This window comes from Dreissena polymorpha, chromosome 5, assembly GCF_020536995.1.
Source record: "Dreissena polymorpha isolate Duluth1 chromosome 5, UMN_Dpol_1.0, whole genome shotgun sequence".
Taxonomy (NCBI): domain Eukaryota; kingdom Metazoa; phylum Mollusca; class Bivalvia; order Myida; family Dreissenidae; genus Dreissena; species Dreissena polymorpha.
Window position 1 is genome coordinate 82,469,811 of NC_068359.1, and position 20,155 is coordinate 82,489,965.

Sequence of the window (20,155 nt, forward strand, 5' to 3'; positions counted from 1 at the left end):
CATTGAGACCAATCTTCTGACCAAATTTCATGAAGCTTGACAATAAATGTGGCCTCTAAAGTGTTAACAAGGTTTTACTAAAGCCCTATAAGGAAAAATGCCCCGCCCCCTGGTGGCCATGTTTTTATAGCAACCATACCCATTTTCGAACTCATTCAAGACATCATTGGGACAAATCTTCTGACCAAGTTTCATAAAGATCAGACAATAAATGTGGCCTCTAGAATGTTAACAAGGTTTTACTATAGCCATAGAAGGAAAAATGCTCTGCCCCCTGGCAGCCATGTTTTTCAACCAATCAGCATCATTTTTAAACTTGTCCAAGATATTATTGGGATGAATCTTCTGACCATGTTTCATGAAGATCCAACAATAAATGTGGCCTCTAGGGTGTTAACAAGATTTTACTATAGCCATTTATAGCCATATTAGGAAAAATGCCCCGCCCCTTGGCAGCCATGTTTTTCAAGCAAACATAACCATTTTCAAACTCATCCAAGATATCATTGAGACCAATCTTCTGACCAAATTTCACGAAGATTGGACAATGCGGCCTCTAGAGTGGTGGCCATGTTTTTAAAGCAACCAAAACCATTTTCAAACTCATCCAACCGGCGTCATTTTAAAACTTGTCAAAGATATTATTGGGTTGAATCTTAAGTAATATGCATATAATAATGGAAAAAGGGCCATTATTCTTACAAAATGCTTGATACAGTTGTCTGCTCTTCTTTATAGATTGGGGTCATGTTGGTAAATAAGTTTGCAAAATATGCAAGCAATATGTTAAGGGACGTTGAAAATATTTTAGGTGGTACGCCAACTTTAACATAGATTTATCAATAAAATGAATATTCAAAATGGTAAAGGGGCCATAATTATTACAAAAAGCTTGATAGAGTTGTCTGCTCTTGTTTATAGGTTGGGGTCATGTTTGTTAAGAAGTATGCAAAATATGAAAGAAATATGCCAAGGGACATTGAAAATATTTGGGGTAGTACGCAAACTTTTAACATTTGCATGCTCACACTAACGCCAATGCTAAGGCTAACGCAAACGCCGGGTGAGTAGAATTACTCCACTATATAGATTTCATATATAATAGTCGAGCTAAAAAGGGTCTTTCTGTAAATCTTTAAGAGAACAAATTCAAAACTCAACAGGCCTTTTTATTATTAAATATGCTTGTTTCCATATATAATTTAAGGCCCTAAAATCATTCAGGATATAACTTTGAAACATTTTTTACAGAAATAAAATGATCTTAAAGTTCTCTGCAATGCAAAGTAATTTTTACACACTAGATATTTAAAAAAAAATTGTTAACTTGTCCATGCTATTCGGGCCAGCTGTGCTCTAACTGCCTATGGAAAATCTTGATTATATATATATTATATATATATACCTGTTGTGACCCTTGAGATCCTTATGAAATGTTCATAATTCACTAATAACTGTATGTAAAAAAATAGTATTACCAGATAATCGGGTTCAAAAGTTATTTCTTTCAAGCCAGGATGGTTGGTGGGAAATGTCTTCCGACGAAACTGAAAAACATCTAAAACAAAAAGAAAGTGACTTCTTGTATAATTTGAAGCACTATTCATTTTAATACAATTGTGTTTTGACAGCCATAGTTCTGCTGAGCCTAAAAATTAAAAGTAGGTCAACAAAACACAAAATGAAATCCAATGCATCACCAAATCTTCAACATATCCAATTAATAAAATTAATGTTTATATATAGACGGTTTTGATACATGGCACAACATCAGGGGTGTCAAATGTCCCAAATTTGAAATCCTTATGATAAAGTCTGGAGTCTGAGGCTGTAGGTCCCTTACAGGTAGAGCCCCCCAAAGCCATAGTTCATTGTTCTTTTTATAGTCTTAGTTGCTATTTCTGGTGAGTAAAATGCAAAATATTATAAGCCAGACCACCAGTAACACTCGATGTGTAATTGTCATTTTATATAAATGTTATGAAGAACATCGATAACAAGGGCTGTTTGTAAAACATGCATGCCCCCCATATGGGCTGTCCGTTGTAGTGGCAGCCATTATGTGAATACGTTTTTTGTCACTGTGACCTTGACCATTGACCTAGTGACCTGAAAATCAATAGGGATCATCTGCGAGTCATGATCAATGTACCTATGAAGTGTCATGATCCTAGGCAAAAGCATTCTTGAGTTATCATCCGGATTTTTTTTTACTGTTTCGGGTCACCGTGACCTTGACCTTTGACCTAGTGACCTGAAAATCAATATGGGTCATCTGCATGTCATGATAAATGTACCCATGAAGTTTCATGATCCTAGGCGTAAGCGTTCTTGAGTTATCATCGGAAACCATTTAACTATTTCGGGTCACCGTGCATTTGGCTTTGACATAGTTACCTCAAAATTAATAAGGGTCATCTGCGAGTCATGATCAATCTACCCATAAAGTTTCATGATCCTAGGCATATGTGTTCTTGAGTTATCATCCGGAAACCATTTTACTATTTCGGGTCACTGTGACCTTAACATTTGACCTACTGACCTCAAAATCAATAGGGGGTCATCTGCGAGTCATGATCTATCTACCTATGAAGTTTCATGATCCTAGGCCTATGCATTTTTGAGTTACAAACCGGAAACCATTTACTATTTCGGGTCACCGTGACCTTGACCTAGTGACCTCAAAATTAATAGGGGTCATCTGCAAGTCATGATCAATCTACCTATGAAGTTTCATGATCCTTAGCATATGCGTTCTTGAGTTATCATCCAGAAACCATTTTACTATTTCGGGTCACCATGACCTAGAGCTTTGACCTAGTGACCTCTAAATGAATAGGGATCATCTGCGAGTCATGATCTATCTTCCTATGAAGTTTCATGATCCTAGGCCTAAGCGTTCTTGAGTTATCATCCGGAAACCACCTGGTGGACGGACCGACAGACCGACCAACCGACATGTGCAAAGCAATATACCCCCTCTTCTTCGAAGGGGGGCATAATAAATGTTAATCCACTAACCTATACAGTAAAACAACTGTCCAAAAATATATCCAGATATGTCTTTTGCAAATGAAATAATATATGCACTTAGTTTGACAGCAGAAAATGGAAATTTAATGCTACATTTTGTAGTATGTAAGATTTCTGGAAAGTAGCCAAGAGGTTAGGTCAGTTACCTTTTATGTCCGTGTCAGCGGATAACCAATCAGACAATAGTAAAACAAGGGACAAAATTGTCACAAAACCAGGTTTTCAATGTAGAAAAAAGTCTGATAGAGGGAGACAACTAAAACTGAACTGATTGTTTATAATTAACCCCCTTTGTTTCAAAATAAATATATTTTTAGTTGTGGCGACCTTGACCTTGGAGATATTGACGTAATTCTAAAGTGCAATCGTCCCACGATGGTGAACAAATATGCCAAATCATTTTTAAGTCTCACAATGAATGACATAGTTTTGGCCCGGACAAGCTCTTTTATGGCCATTTTTGACCTTTGAACTCAAAGTATGACCTTGACCTTGGATATATTGACGGTATTCTTTTGAGCGACACACCGTCTAATGATGGTGAACAAATGTGCCAAATGATTTTAAATTCTCACCAAGAACCACAACGTTATGGCCCGGACAAGCTTGTTCCGTCCGCCCGCCAGCCGGCATTTGCCAATCTAATAACCCGTTTTTTTCTTTGGAAAACCTTGTTAAAAAGACCAGGAAAAATCCATACTAAGCGCACATGCCCGGCATGCCAATGAAGCAATTACAATATTTGTTCACACCCCCTTAAAACAAATCATCGGATTTACACTGATCTAAAATTCAATCCTGAATGGCTCAAATCGGGATTTCCAAATAATCCGGACAATTAACACCCTTGCAACATGCATGGGTTGCTAAGTTACTAAATGTCCTACATATAACAAATTCAGAATTTGTGTACCATCCCACTCACATAAATAGCAATTGCAAGATGATGTCCATTACAAACCTGTTTGTTATCATTCTGACCTTTTTGTACTTCTATAGTTTTTCAAATTTTAATGTGATTAAAGTGCAAACACCTGATTATAGAAGGTATACCTAAGATCATATTGCTTGCCATGAGTAATAATCCAACAGATTGGCTTTGTTTGTATGCCAATAGATAGAGCTTGCACATTCTTTTTCAATATGTGGTTATGGACAACTGTAAACATTACTTCATGTATTTTAAGGTGCCTTTGCATTTTTTGGTAAATTGACAAAATAAAACAAGAGCTGTCACCATAGGATGACTTATGCCCCCTATAAATGCTTGATAGAAGTTATAAACACAGATTTCAAAACCTAAACGCGGACCCTAAGTTCAAGGTCACAGGGGTCAAAATTTGTGTGCGTATGGAAAGGCCTTGTCCATATACACATGCATACCAAATATGAATGTTATATCTCAAGGGACATAGAAGTTATGAGCATTTTTCAATATCTAAACGCAGATTTCGAAACCTAAACGCGGACCCTTACTTCAAGGTCAAGGTCACAGGGGTAAAATTTTTTGTGCGTATGGAAAGGCCTTGTTCATATACACATGCATACCAAATATGAAGGTTATATCTCAAGGGACATAGAAGTTATGAGCATTTTCAAAACCTAAACGCAGATTTCGAAACCTAAACGCGGACCCTAAGTTCAAGGTCACAGGGGTAACAATTTTTTTGCGTATGGAAAGGCCTTGTCCATATACACATGCATACCAAATATGAAGGTTATATCTCAAGGGACATAGAAGTTATGAGCATTTTTCAAAACCTAAACGCAGATATTGAAACCTAAACACGGACCTTAAGTTCAAGGTCACAGGGGTAAAAATTTGTGTTCGTATGGAAAGTTCTTGTCCATATGCACATGCATACCAAATATGAAGGTTATATCTCAAGGGAAATAGAAGTAATGAGCATTTTTCGAAACCTAAACGCAAAGTGTGACAGAAATACGGACCGACAGACGGACAGTCTGATAACTATATGCCCCCTTTGCACATTTTTGTTGCAGTTATGATATTTGTGAGAAAACAGTTATACTTAACATTAACAACCTGAAAATGATAAATCGTTGCAAAGCAAAACAATTGAATAATTTGGAGTTCTGTTGTCGTTTTTTGTGACACTACGAGCTTTGCTTATAGAAACTAAAAGTATAAAATATTGTATGAGCATGGATGGCCGTCTTAGCGTTAGACTTTTACTCCAGAGGTCAGTGGTTCGAGCCCAGATGAGGATTACTTTTTCTTTTAATTTGTTCTTGTTTTTTAATTGAGCTTTTTAGATTTAATGTTTACATTTATAAATATAACGCATTTAATGACAAACTTCAATACATGCCATAATCTGTTATAAGGTCCCTTTAATACCAAGATGAGTATCAAGGAACCTGAGTGAAACATTTTATTTTATTTCGGATATATACAGGACTGCTTATTGGAAACAAAAAGTTTGCTCGATTCTTGAATGACTTACAAAAATGTTTATCAAATCAAGTAGGTTCGTTTATTCTTCGTCTGTTGTCCCATCTCGCCAACAGTCAACCAGCTCCCTCCAGGCTTGTCAGTTCCAGGCGAGTCTCTCTAGCTGCCCCCATTTTGGCCCATCTGCTTAGAATCTGCATCCAGGTCACGGCGCCAGGTGTTACTGTATTTGAAATAAAGTAGGTTGGATGCCATTAAATGTGACTTTAAACACCATAATGACAGACAAAATAACAGGTTTATTTCCCTTCAATTAATAACAAGCAAATTCATTGAATTGATATCCCCCACTAATTAGCTTCTGGACACAAAAGTGTTATATTTGACACTCAGGTAAAAAAGCATTTTTTTAGGTTCCAAGGGCCATAACTCCGTTATTAACAGATAGTGTACAATGCCATTTGGCATGCATCATCCTCTTATCTATACATATACTCATACCAAGTTTCAATGAAATCCACCAAAGCACTTCCAAGATGTGGCTCCCAACACAAAAGTGCCGGATGGACGGAAAGACGGGCAGACAAGGCCAATTGCAGGGTGATAATAACATGAATGTAAATTAAAGCCAGCACATATATGAATTAACTGCCTAGATGGGTGTATTAAATATAATTTAGGGCTTTACAATACTTACTGATATGTGAGCATATATTTACTTTTAGTAAATATAAATAAATGTAACAGTAATACTTACACACTTGTGACTGTGAGTTTATACATGTAACTAAACTTCCTTTATAATTTTATAACAGTTTTTTTTATTCCTGCCATAGTATAAAGAAGTCACTTGCTCAATAACACATTTAAGCATGAGCTGTTTTTTTTTAATCTGCATACATAAGAAAACATCGAAAAAAAACACAAGAGGAGCATGTATCCGAAAGTAAATTACGTCCGAAATCAGGCAAGTTAAGCATGCGCGAAATTCACCAAAACATCGATTAAATATGGTTTAAACAGAATCATATGTAAAACGTGAATGATAAATTAAACATTATCCAACAAAAGCATGCAGCTTTAACCAAAAAAACAACAGCAAAAATCAGCAATATAGCGATGTTGTTGAATAACTCGGCGAAGGCTAGCAAGAAGAGAATTTTCCAGGGGAAACAACTAAAAAGTAATCCAAACGGATTTAAATGGCTCATGCACGAAAGTTTATAATATAGCAACAACACATGATTTAGCTATAGAATTAGAATGCGAAAGATTTTTTTTAACTATTACTCGAAGATTCCTTAACTAAATAAAATATCAATAAAAGTTAAAACTTTGAGTTTGACCTACTTAGCAATTGTTGTGCCGGTGCCCGGTCTACAAAATGCCCACATACCTCGTGATTGGGAACCAGCGACAAATCGGTATAGTGCATGCTGGGTAGCACGAGTGTGTACGGTCTCTTATGCACGGGTGACTGATGCGAGTGGACGTCTTTTCCCAAGTTGAGTATTGCTTGGAGTAATTGTGAGCCTGAGTGAGTAATTGTGAGCCTGAGTATAGATTATATTGTATCATATTGTATTATATTGTATTTTATGTGTGTTCAACACGTATTTACCTGGAAGGCCATTCCCAGAAGATATAAGTGAGTCTGTGACTGTGTATGTGAGTCTGTGAGTCGCCTGTGAATGTGTAAATGACAGGCATTTCCCTGGAAGTGTATTCCCAGAAGTATATGTGTATGTAAGCCGGTGACTGTGTGTTTAAGTACGTATTTGCCTGGAGGTGTATTCCCAGAAGTACATGTATAGTGCCATTTTGTGACGTGCAACCGACGAGTATAGCCCACGAGTTCCCTCGAAGACGACGAGGACGTTTGGTGCATCCTGACGAGCATTCCAGTCGATGCCAACGTGAGTATTGTATTTAGTGCCGTTGCAAGTAATTGCTGTAGTTGTTGACGAACCCCACAAAGAGCTAACCGTGAAAACACTACAATGGCGCCCAACGTGGGGCAAAGTGAAAATTGTGTTTAACGGTTAGGCTAGTTGCAAAATCAATCGGCATCGCATAATTTATTTTCAATCGACGGATCAAATTTAATTTAAAGTTTATAGAAACTGTTCGTTTCATAAAACGTGTTACGTGATTTCTGTTTTTAACTTGTTGAACTCAGTGTTCGTCTATTTTAAGAAGTGTGTTACAAACAGACGGCATCGTAGTTTTTTTCCATTGTTGGCATTCGCCGGCCATGTTATCAGTTGGTGAAATATTTCTTAAAAAACGTGATTTCTCAATGCTGTTTGTTACAGTTTAATTGCTTGTGTAATCAACGGATGGCCACGTGTTTTTTTTTATTTGGCAATTTTCCCGTGATTAGTTGGCGCGTATTCTGTGCGCAGCAGTTCATGAAAAACGTGTTTGGTTGACTGTTGTATATAGCAGTGTAAATTGCTGATATATCGGTAACTAAAGTCCGAGGAAATAGAAGTTTACACGCACGAGTTTTGTCCTTGGCAATTCTTTTTATAGCAGTGTTATTGCGAAAGTAAACTGGGTCCCGGGAAATTAGTGCTTAACGTCAAGTTAAAGCGACGTGTTTCTTACTTTCAGTTTTTATTGATTATTGATAGCAACAACAGTGATAGCGATTTTGTTAATTGGTTATTGTTTGGCAATTAAATGTCAATTGTCTACCAGTAGATACAAAAGTTTTTATTTCAGAATTTCTTGGCCCATTTATTTTAGGTTTTTTATTAATTCAACTTTTTCATATTTACTTGTAAAGTTCTAAATTAACAATGGATATGGGAAGTGGATATACCCCACCATTTTCACCGGTAGCCCCCAGTAAAGTTCGTGTGAATTTTGACACTCACACTAGATTATGCAATATTCTGGGGGTGGGCAGACAACTGGCACAGGCCATTGTTGTGATACGGGAAAACACGGGAAATTTGGTACCAAATACCTTGGGTACAATTATAGGGCGGCCGCTGACCATGGGTGACATGACCGAGTTAGATTTTAGCACTAACCCCGCATTATTTAAAGAAACCCTGTGGTATGGGGACGGTGCGGAAAATGCAAGTAGTCCCATGTACCCACACGGAAGGCGAGCAAATATGCCTGTGTTGGAGGATCCGGTAAGTCGCGAGAAAGCCCAACTTATGGCCCAAATTACAGCTCTTGAGGCTGACTTAAATGCTAGTTATGAACGTTTTAAGTCACAAACAACTTCATCCCGCTCATTAAACTATGGGCAAAATCCCCAAGAGGCAAAAAACTTGCCCCGGCCAGAGTCCTATGTGACATTGTCCCAGACCCCAAGGATATCTAGGGAATTTAATCTGCCCCCGGGACGACCAGATAGGGAACCTGTGCACAGTCCAGTGACGACGCTCAAGACAGAGACCCGTTCCCCAATAACTCGTCCCCGCCTGCACTTGGGCGTGTTAAGTGACGACAATGAGGCCTTTTTGCATCAACTGTCACTTTTAAACGCTGCACGAGCTCTCCCAAGTCCTCCGGTGACAAGTACTCCAGCCACAATTTATCCCCCTGTGGTGTCTGGCCTAGTTACGAACAACCCTCCAGCTACAAACAACACACCAGCTCCAAACAACTGCCCAACTATAAGTAATCCTCCAGCTCCAAATATCCCTACTGTCCCAGCAGTAATGACAATACCAAGAAACCCTCCTGGCCCAAGTATTCCCCCGACACAGAAAGATCGGGATGTTCTGACAAAATTGCCTAAGAGCCTGCTATATGATGGGCAGAGCAATTGGTTTGTTTTTCAGAGCAAGTTTGAGCGCTACGCAAGGGTGCAAGATTGGTCTGACGCAGAATGCGCCGATTGCCTTGGTTGGTGTTTGACAGGAAAGGCGGTCGATTTCTATGCGTTGCTTACCGAAGGGAGAGGGACGGTACCTTACGCAGAGCTAATGCAGCGACTGCAGGAGCGTTTTGGCGCCAGGGAGCTTACCGCCACCGCGCAGGGCCGTTTCCACGTTGCCTATCAGGAAGTAGGCGAGTCCCTAGACAATTGGTCAGATCGGGCGCTGAAGCTGGCAACAGCGGCGTTTCGTGATCTGCCCTATGCATACGCCGCTGAACAGGCAGTGACGAAGTTTTGTCACGGTTTGATTGACGAGGAGGCCGGCAAGCATGTTAGTCTGCAGTTACCAACATCTATGGGAGATGCGATGAACATGCTGAAGATATATTGCCATGTTCAGTCGGCTTGCGCCGCGGCTCCGAGGTATACCCAGGAGACTGAGCAAGAAGAGTCAATGTGGGTTCACGAGGTGAAGAAAGCACCCACTGCGGATGAGGTCAGTGTGTCGGCGGTCGACAAATTGACCCAGGTGGTCGAGAAGTTGCTGGATGCTGTGGAGAGATTGTCAAACTCTTTTGGAAGTTCGGCCGTTGATCCCTTTGTCCGACAACCGGGTAAGCCGTTTCGAAATAAAAAAGGCTATGCCGAATACCCTGTGGAGTGCCCCTACCCAGGGAAGGTCCCGAACCGGTGGTACAACGACCAACGCCAGGTTATGTATCCTGCGGGTGCGGGTGGCGGAGGTGCACGTGGGCATCGGAACCAAAGTTCAAAAGTCCGCCCTGAGGGATCGTATCGCGGCAGATATGGTTCCAACTGGGGACATTTTCATGCCATGTCCTTGCCCAACCATAAGGAGAAGGAGCCCGTTGTGGTAGCTGCGACGACTAAGCAGTCTGGCCAACCGGAAGTGGATCATGTAAACCAGCTAGGTCCGGTTTCCCAGTTCTGCATGAAGGTGCAGCATGCCAAGGACGTGCACGATGCAGTTCCCTTGGTGCTGCCAACAGTGCCAGATGTCGTCAGTGATCCAAGGATGGTCATTGGCGAGAGCACTGAAGGATACCATGGAGATCCTGTGTGCGATGATAAATTTCGCGTGCAGCGCGTTGCGGTTCAGTCTGCGGAGGCGGCTAAAAGCATGGCGACCGACAGGGCCGACCAGGTGGGGGCCAAAATAGCCCAACGAAAAGCTGCTGAAACTACTCCGGCCACCGGAAGGTCAGTACCTGTCAGACGGGCGACAGAAGTTGCCGCGTGTGACCGCCGTAAGGGCGGCGCATGCGAATGCCGAGTTACCCCAGATGACAGCTGGGAAGGTGGTGTTCGAAGACTTGTTAGGCGTGGTTCCAAAGGGTGGCGACCCTCTAGTTCTCGCCGCTGGGAGCGGTCCCAGCGGTGGAAATTAGGTTGGCGACCACCAGAGCGTCTAACTTCCAAAATCTGTACCGCCTAAAATTGTAAATGGCGAGGTTAATTGTTAGTAAAACTAGGAAAACAATGCAAAATACAAAAGACCCCCAATTTAAAAAAATTACAGTAGAGTTGCAGTGACATTCTATTCGCGGTGTTGATAATGTATTACGGTGTACGCGGAGTATCTCTAGTAGTAACACTAAAAGCAGCAGCAGTAGTAGTAGTAGTAGTAGTAGTAGTAGTAGTAGTAGTAGTAGTAGTAGTAGTAGTAGTGGTAGTAGTAGTAGTAGTAGTAGTAGTAGTAGCAGAAGTAGTGGTAGTAGTAGTAGTAGTAGTAGTAGTAAAAGCTGTTGTTGTGAATATTACATGAGGTACGCGGTGTATAAAAGTAATAGTTCTCTTAAACATTTTGATTAATTTGATTAGATTGTTTTGAATATATATATGTCCTATTGTCTCAGTTTAAGCCCAGTCTTTTATTGCAATATTGTTGAAATTAATCTGAGCAGTGCTCTGCGAAATGGGGGTTTAATGAATAGGCATAAAGTGTCGTCCCAAATTATCTTGTGCCGTCCGCGCTTAACTTCCTGTAATTTTTGTATTACCGCACTAAGAAGTGCTTTGCACAGTCACGGATGTGTTTATTTCCCGTGAAGTCTGGGGTTTTTTTTCCTTATGGTCGGGTGTGACATTGTCGGACGACCGCTGTCACACCGCACCATCGGATGTGGTAACTACGCAGATGGTGAATAGGAACCCGGTTTCCCCTGCAATATCCCAGTCTTGGCACCTCCGTCACCTTTTATCCTTCCATGTTAAGATTTGTGAGTCGATCTAACTTCAATCACTTCGTCATTGCTGTATCATGTCATTTATTTCCGTAATTTTCTATAAATTCTTTTCTACCAACCATATGCCGAGCAATGTCGTAGAATTTTGTCGAATGAGTTTGTTTTTTATAGGTGACAGTGCTTGACGACCACTGTCACACTCAATACTGTTGGCCGGAAGTGGTATTTCCCGGAGTTGTTCTTTTAAACAATATTTGCAGGTCTTTTTAAATTTGTGTGTGACCGTGCTTGACGGCAACTGTCTCGTAGCGTCACTTTAATTTTTTGAATGGCCGGAGTTGTTTCCCGGTGCATGTACACTTTTATTTTGTTTTTATTTTTGTAAAGTACATTATTTCTCAGTGAGATCTCCACATTCTAATACATAAGTGACTGTACTTGTTGGACGAAAGCCAACAAGAATGTTTTTTTCTTGATTAAGCAATTGTCGGACGATAGCCGACAATAATGTTTTTTTATTTACTAATGTGATGGAAATTTTCTTATGCAAGAAACATATTGGTCACTAACCGCTAGAATGCAGCGGTCTGTATGTACCCCGCTGGGCAAAGGCAGTCCCGTGCCTGCGAGAGGGGAATCATGGTCCCATTTGAGTCTCTATCTCTTCTGCCTTGGGTGCGACCGTAGGGCGGCAGCCCAAGAGGAGAAAAGTGGGAGGAATGTAGTGGGTACAATAGTTTTATTTTAGTTGTCTTTTCCTCCATATAATGTCAATGATTATGTTGCAAAATGTACGTTCTCTAAATACAATAAAAGCAATTATATGTATTATTTGGACAAAAATAAGATTATTTTTATTCTTATATTTTTAACCTTTTTGTCACTTAGATATTATTTTAACGCATTTGTAGTACCTTAGAAAGTTACATTTCTTGTGATTTTTATTTTAATATAACTAAGAGGATTTTTATTACCTTAGAAAGTAAAATTTCTTGTGATTTCTATTTTAATATAACCAAGAGGATTTTTATTGTATATTACGCAGTCACATGCAGAGGGCGTAGGCCTTCTCATATGGGCTGCGAGGGTATGTATTTGTATGATATTTTATGATTTTGTTTGATAAGTTATGTTATTTGTTAAAATTTGTGAAAATAGGTTGTAAGGTGGGTACACTTGTCCAATTATTGTGCAGACAAGAAAAGGAGCAAGAGTTACCGGGCCTTATTATGAACTTTTATTTTTAACTCTTTATTAACAAAGATTAAGGCTCATATGCGTTAATATTTGTGCGAAGGTGCTAAACACAAATGGTCATTTAATGGAGATGCATTAACTTTAGTTGTGGTTTATGGCAGGCGTTGCGCCAAAAGAGAGGTCGGACGAAAGCTATACCTGACTTAGGGGAGTTGGGTCAAGGTGCTTACGCAAGGGGCACTATTACTTCATCGGTAGCGCCGGTACGATTCCTTCGCTGTGTGGCGTCGTCCCAAAAGGACAAAAGTGGGAGGAGTGTTGTGCCGGTGCCCGGTATACAAAATGCCCACATACCTCGTGATTGGGAACCAGCGACAAATCGGTATAGTGCATGCTGGGTAGCACGAGTGTGTACGGTCTCTTATGCACGGGTGACTGATGCGAGTGGACGTCTTTTCCCAAGTTGAGTATTGCTTGGAGTAATTGTGAGCCTGAGTGAGTAATTGTGAGCCTGAGTATAGATTATATTGTATCATATTGTATTATATTGTATTTTATGTGTGTTCAACACGTATTTACCTGGAAGGCCATTCCCAGAAGATATAAGTGAGTCTGTGACTGTGTATGTGAGTCTGTGAGTTGCCTGTGAATGTGTAAATGACAGGCATTTCCCTGGAAGTGTATTCCCAGAAGTATATGTGTATGTAAGCCGGTGACTGTGTGTTTAAGTACGTATTTGCCTGGAGGTGTATTCCCAGAAGTACATGTATAGTGCCATTTTGTGACGTGCAACCGACGAGTATAGCCCACGAGTTCCCTCGAAGACGACGAGGACGTTTGGTGCATCCTGACGAGCATTCCAGTCGATGCCAACGTGAGTATTGTATTTAGTGCCGTTGCAAGTAATTGCTGTAGTTGTTGACGAACCCCACAAAGAGCTAACCGTGAAAACACTACACAATCAATGGTCAAAACAACCTCGAAATAGCTTTTTCTTCATGTCAACAATACAATTGTTGAGTTAATGTTGACGTAATAATAATAATGATAATACTATCCATATTCTCTACCTAGAATATTCATCATATTAAAATATCCAATAAATGTAGTATATTTCTTTTCACGCTAACAATTCAAGATGGCTTACAATCGGTTTTGCTTGGGCATGCGCATTGCAAGCCTATTTGGTTTGGTCCCGCCTTTTTCTCCATATATGGTCATTTGAGCTTGTGGACGGCCGTGGACCATCCACCTACAGTTAGATACCGGCCATTGAATTTCCTTTGCCATGATTATAATATTTTTTATGAAATATATTGAAATATTTTGTTCTAGAGACATATCGTGTTACGTGATTTCTGTTTTTAACTTGTTGAACTCAGTGTTCGTCTATTTTAAGAAGTGTGTTACAAACAGACGGCATCGTAGTTTTTTTCCATTGTTGGCATTCGCCGGCCATGTTATCAGTTGGTGAAATATTTCTTAAAAAACGTGATTTTTCAATGCTGTTTGTTACAGTTTAATTGCTTGTGTAATCAACGGATGGCCACGTGTTTTTTTTTATTTGGCAATTTTCCCGTGATTAGTTGGCGCGTATTCTGTGCGCAGCAGTTCATGAAAAACGTGTTTGGTTGACTGTTGTATATAGCAGTGTAAATTGCTGATATATCGGTAACTAAAGTCCGAGGAAATAGAAGTTTACACGCACGAGTTTTGTCCTTGGCAATTCTTTTTATAGCAGTGTTATTGCGAAAGTAAACTGGGTCCCGGGAAATTAGTGCTTAACGTCAAGTTAAAGCGACGTGTTTCTTACTTTCAGTTTTTATTGATTATTGATAGCAACAACAGTGATAGCGATTTTGTTAATTGGTTATTGTTTGGCAATTAAATGTCAATTGTCTACCAGTAGATACAAAAGTTTTTATTTCAGAATTTCTTGGCCCATTTATTTTAGGTTTTTTATTAATTCAACTTTTTCATATTTACTTGTAAAGTTCTAAATTAACAATGGATATGGGAAGTGGATATACCCCACCATTTTCACCGGTAGCCCCCAGTAAAGTTCGTGTGAATTTTGACACTCACACTAGATTATGCAATATTCTGGGGGTGGGCAGACAACTGGCACAGGCCATTGTTGTGATACGGGAAAACACGGGAAATTTGGTACCAAATACCTTGGGTACAATTATAGGGCGGCCGCTGACCATGGGTGACATGACCGAGTTAGATTTTAGCACTAACCCCGCATTATTTAAAGAAACCCTGTGGTATGGGGACGGTGCGGAAAATGCAAGTAGTCCCATGTACCCACACGGAAGGCGAGCAAATATGCCTGTGTTGGAGGATCCGGTAAGTCGCGAGAAAGCCCAACTTATGGCCCAAATTACAGCTCTTGAGGCTGACTTAAATGCTAGTTATGAACGTTTTAAGTCACAAACAACTTCATCCCGCTCATTAAACTATGGGCAAAATCCCCAAGAGGCAAAAAACTTGCCCCGGCCAGAGTCCTATGTGACATTGTCCCAGACCCCAAGGATATCTAGGGAATTTAATCTGCCCCCGGGACGACCAGATAGGGAACCTGTGCACAGTCCAGTGACGACGCTCAAGACAGAGACCCGTTCCCCAATAACTCGTCCCCGCCTGCACTTGGGCGTGTTAAGTGACGACAATGAGGCCTTTTTGCATCAACTGTCACTTTTAAACGCTGCACGAGCTCTCCCAAGTCCTCCGGTGACAAGTACTCCAGCCACAATTTATCCCCCTGTGGTGTCTGGCCTAGTTACGAACAACCCTCCAGCTACAAACAACACACCAGCTCCAAACAACTGCCCAACTATAAGTAATCCTCCAGCTCCAAATATCCCTACTGTCCCAGCAGTAATGACAATACCAAGAAACCCTCCTGGCCCAAGTATTCCCCCGACACAGAAAGATCGGGATGTTCTGACAAAATTGCCTAAGAGCCTGCTATATGATGGGCAGAGCAATTGGTTTGTTTTTCAGAGCAAGTTTGAGCGCTACGCAAGGGTGCAAGATTGGTCTGACGCAGAATGCGCCGATTGCCTTGGTTGGTGTTTGACAGGAAAGGCGGTCGATTTCTATGCGTTGCTTACCGAAGGGAGAGGGACGGTACCTTACGCAGAGCTAATGCAGCGACTGCAGGAGCGTTTTGGCGCCAGGGAGCTTACCGCCACCGCGCAGGGCCGTTTCCACGTTGCCTATCAGGAAGTAGGCGAGTCCCTAGACAATTGGTCAGATCGGGCGCTGAAGCTGGCAACAGCGGCGTTTCGTGATCTGCCCTATGCATACGCCGCTGAACAGGCAGTGACGAAGTTTTGTCACGGTTTGATTGACGAGGAGGCCGGCAAGCATGTTAGTCTGCAGTTACCAACATCTATGGGAGATGCGATGAACATGCTGAAGATATATTGCCATGTTCAGTCGGCTTGCGCCGCGGCTCCGAGGTATACCCAGGAGACTGAGCAAGAAGAGTCAATGTGGGTTCACGAGGTGAAGAAAGCACCCACTGCGGATGAGGTCAGTGTGTCGGCGGTCGACAAATTGACCCAGGTGGTCGAGAAGTTGCTGGATGCTGTGGAGAGATTGTCAAACTCTTTTGGAAGTTCGGCCGTTGATCCCTTTGTCCGACAACCGGGTAAGCCGTTTCGAAATAAAAAAGGCTATGCCGAATACCCTGTGGAGTGCCCCTACCCAGGGAAGGTCCCGAACCGGTGGTACAACGACCAACGCCAGGTTATGTATCCTGCGGGTGCGGGTGGCGGAGGTGCACGTGGGCATCGGAACCAAAGTTCAAAAGTCCGCCCTGAGGGATCGTATCGCGGCAGATATGGTTCCAACTGGGGACATTTTCATGCCATGTCCTTGCCCAACCATAAGGAGAAGGAGCCCGTTGTGGTAGCTGCGACGACTAAGCAGTCTGGCCAACCGGAAGTGGATCATGTAAACCAGCTAGGTCCGGTTTCCCAGTTCTGCATGAAGGTGCAGCATGCCAAGGACGTGCACGATGCAGTTCCCTTGGTGCTGCCAACAGTGCCAGATGTCGTCAGTGATCCAAGGATGGTCATTGGCGAGAGCACTGAAGGATACCATGGAGATCCTGTGTGCGATGATAAATTTCGCGTGCAGCGCGTTGCGGTTCAGTCTGCGGAGGCGGCTAAAAGCATGGCGACCGACAGGGCCGACCAGGTGGGGGCCAAAATAGCCCAACGAAAAGCTGCTGAAACTACTCCGGCCACCGGAAGGTCAGTACCTGTCAGACGGGCGACAGAAGTTGCCGCGTGTGACCGCCGTAAGGGCGGCGCATGCGAATGCCGAGTTACCCCAGATGACAGCTGGGAAGGTGGTGTTCGAAGACTTGTTAGGCGTGGTTCCAAAGGGTGGCGACCCTCTAGTTCTCGCCGCTGGGAGCGGTCCCAGCGGTGGAAATTAGGTTGGCGACCACCAGAGCGTCTAACTTCCAAAATCTGTACCGCCTAAAATTGTAAATGGCGAGGTTAATTGTTAGTAAAACTAGGAAAACAATGCAAAATACAAAAGACTCCCAATTTAAAAAAATTACAGTAGAGTTGCAGTGACATTCTATTCGCGGTGTTGATAATGTATTACGGTGTACGCGGAGTATCTCTAGTAGTAACACTAAAAGCAGCAGCAGTAGTAGTAGTAGTAGTAGTAGTAGTAGTAGTAGTAGTAGTAGTAGTAGTAGTAGTAGTAGTAGTAGTAGTGGTAGTAGTAGTAGTAGTAGTAGTAGTAGTAGCAGAAGTAGTGGTAGTAGTAGTAGTAGTAGTAGTAGTAAAAGCTGTTGTTGTGAATATTACATGAGGTACGCGGTGTATAAAAGTAATAGTTCTCTTAAACATTTTGATTAATTTGATTAGATTGTTTTGAATATATATATGTCCTATTGTCTCAGTTTAAGCCCAGTCTTTTATTGCAATATTGTTGAAATTAATCTGAGCAGTGCTCTGCGAAATGGGGGTTTAATGAATAGGCATAAAGTGTCGTCCCAAATTATCTTGTGCCGTCCGCGCTTAACTTCCTGTAATTTTTGTATTACCGCACTAAGAAGTGCTTTGCACAGTCACGGATGTGTTTATTTCCCGTGAAGTCTGGGGTTTTTTTTCCTTATGGTCGGGTGTGACATTGTCGGACGACCGCTGTCACACCGCACCATCGGATGTGGTAACTACGCAGATGGTGAATAGGAACCCGGTTTCCCCTGCAATATCCCAGTCTTGGCACCTCCGTCACCTTTTATCCTTCCATGTTAAGATTTGTGAGTCGATCTAACTTCAATCACTTCGTCATTGCTGTATCATGTCATTTATTTCCGTAATTTTCTATAAATTCTTTTCTACCAACCATATGCCGAGCAATGTCGTAGAATTTTGTCGAATGAGTTTGTTTTTTATAGGTGACAGTGCTTGACGACCACTGTCACACTCAATACTGTTGGCCGGAAGTGGTATTTCCCGGAGTTGTTCTTTTAAACAATATTTGCAGGTCTTTTTAAATTTGTGTGTGACCGTGCTTGACGGCAACTGTCTCGTAGCGTCACTTTAATTTTTTGAATGGCCGGAGTTGTTTCACGGTGCATGTACACTTTTATTTTGTTTTTATTTTTGTAAAGTACATTATTTCTCAGTGTGATCTCCACATTCTAATACATAAGTGACTGTACTTGTTGGACGAAAGCCAACAAGAATGTTTTTTTCTTGATTAAGCAATTGTCGGACGATAGCCGACAATAATGTTTTTTTATTTACTAATGTGATGGAAATTTTCTTATGCAAGAAACATATTGGTCACTAACCGCTAGAATGCAGCGGTCTGTATGTACCCCGCTGGGCAAAGGCAGTCCCGTGCCTGCGGGAGGGGGATCATGGTCCCATTTGAGTCTCTATCTCTTCTGCCTTGGGTGCGACCGTAGGGCGGCAGCCCAAGAGGAGAAAAGTGGGAGGAATGTAGTGGGTACAATAGTTTTATTTTAGTTGTCTTTTCCTCCATATAATGTCAATGATTATGTTGCAAAATGTACGTTCTCTAAATACAATTAAAAGCAATTATATGTATTATTTGGACAAAAATAAGATTATTTTTATTCTTATATTTTTAACCTTTTTGTCACTTAGATATTATTTTAACGCATTTGTAGTACCTTAGAAAGTTACATTTCTTGTGATTTTTATTTTAATATAACTAAGAGGATTTTTATTACCTTAGAAAGTAAAATTTCTTGTGATTTCTATTTTAATATAACCAAGAGGATTTTTATTGTATATTACGCAGTCACATGCAGAGGGCGTAGGCCTTCTCATATGGGCTGCGAGGGTATGTATTTGTATGATATTTTATGATTTTGTTTGATAAGTTATGTTATTTGTTAAAATTTGTGAAAATAGGTTGTAAGGTGGGTACACTTGTCCAATTATTGTGCAGACAAGAAAAGGAGCAAGAGTTACCGGGCCTTATTATGAACTTTTATTTTTAACTCTTTATTAACAAAGATTAAGGCTCATATGCGTTAATATTTGTGCGAAGGTGCTAAACACAAATGGTCATTTAATGGAGATGCATTAACTTTAGTTGTGGTTTATGGCAGGCGTTGCGCCAAAAGAGAGGTCGGACGAAAGCTATACCTGACTTAGGGGAGTTGGGTCAAGGTGCTTACGCAAGGGGCACTATTACTTCATCGGTAGCGCCGGTACGATTCCTTCGCTGTGTGGCGTCGTCCCAAAAGGACAAAAGTGGGAGGAGTGTTGTGCCGGTGCCCGGTCTACAAAATGCCCACATACCTCGTGATTGGGAACCAGCGACAAATCGGTATAGTGCATGCTGGGTAGCACGAGTGTGTACGGTCTCTTATGCACGGGTGACTGATGCGAGTGGACGTCTTTTCCCAAGTTGAGTATTGCTTGGAGTAATTGTGAGCCTGAGTGAGTAATTGTGAGCCTGAGTATAGATTATATTGTATCATATTGTATTATATTGTATTTTATGTGTGTTCAACACGTATTTACCTGGAAGGCCATTCCCAGAAGATATAAGTGAGTCTGTGACTGTGTATGTGAGTCTGTGAGTTGCCTGTGAATGTGTAAATGACAGGCATTTCCCTGGAAGTGTATTCCCAGAAGTATATGTGTATGTAAGCCGGTGACTGTGTGTTTAAGTACGTATTTGCCTGGAGGTGTATTCCCAGAAGTACATGTATAGTGCCATTTTGTGACGTGCAACCGACGAGTATAGCCCACGAGTTCCCTCGAAGACGACGAGGACGTTTGGTGCATCCTGACGAGCATTCCAGTCGATGCCAACGTGAGTATTGTATTTAGTGCCGTTGCAAGTAATTGCTGTAGTTGTTGACGAACCCCACAAAGAGCTAACCGTGAAAACACTACACAATCAATGGTCAAAACAACCTCGAAATAGCTTTTT

At 41.3% G+C, this 20,155-nt stretch overlaps 2 protein-coding genes across 2 annotated transcripts in view; one reads left to right on the forward strand and one right to left on the reverse strand.

The window, feature by feature from the left end:
* Nucleotides 1-1,598: 1,598 nt before the first annotated feature.
* LOC127881997 (polyamine-transporting ATPase 13A3-like) overlaps nucleotides 1,599-20,155 on the reverse strand; it is a 563,467-nt gene continuing 544,910 nt past the window's right edge. The window contains exon 31 of the transcript XR_008050372.1: nucleotides 1,599-2,088. The gene's annotated coding sequence lies outside the window, so the exon portion shown is untranslated. The remainder of the gene's footprint in view (nucleotides 2,089-20,155) is intronic.
* On the forward strand, nucleotides 8,254-18,752 carry LOC127831407 (uncharacterized). Its single transcript, XM_052356394.1, has 2 exons — nucleotides 8,254-11,719; nucleotides 18,184-18,752. The coding sequence occupies exon 1, from the start codon at nucleotides 8,254-8,256 to the stop codon at nucleotides 10,747-10,749; it is 2,496 nt and encodes an 831-aa protein (XP_052212354.1). The 3' UTR covers nucleotides 10,750-11,719; nucleotides 18,184-18,752.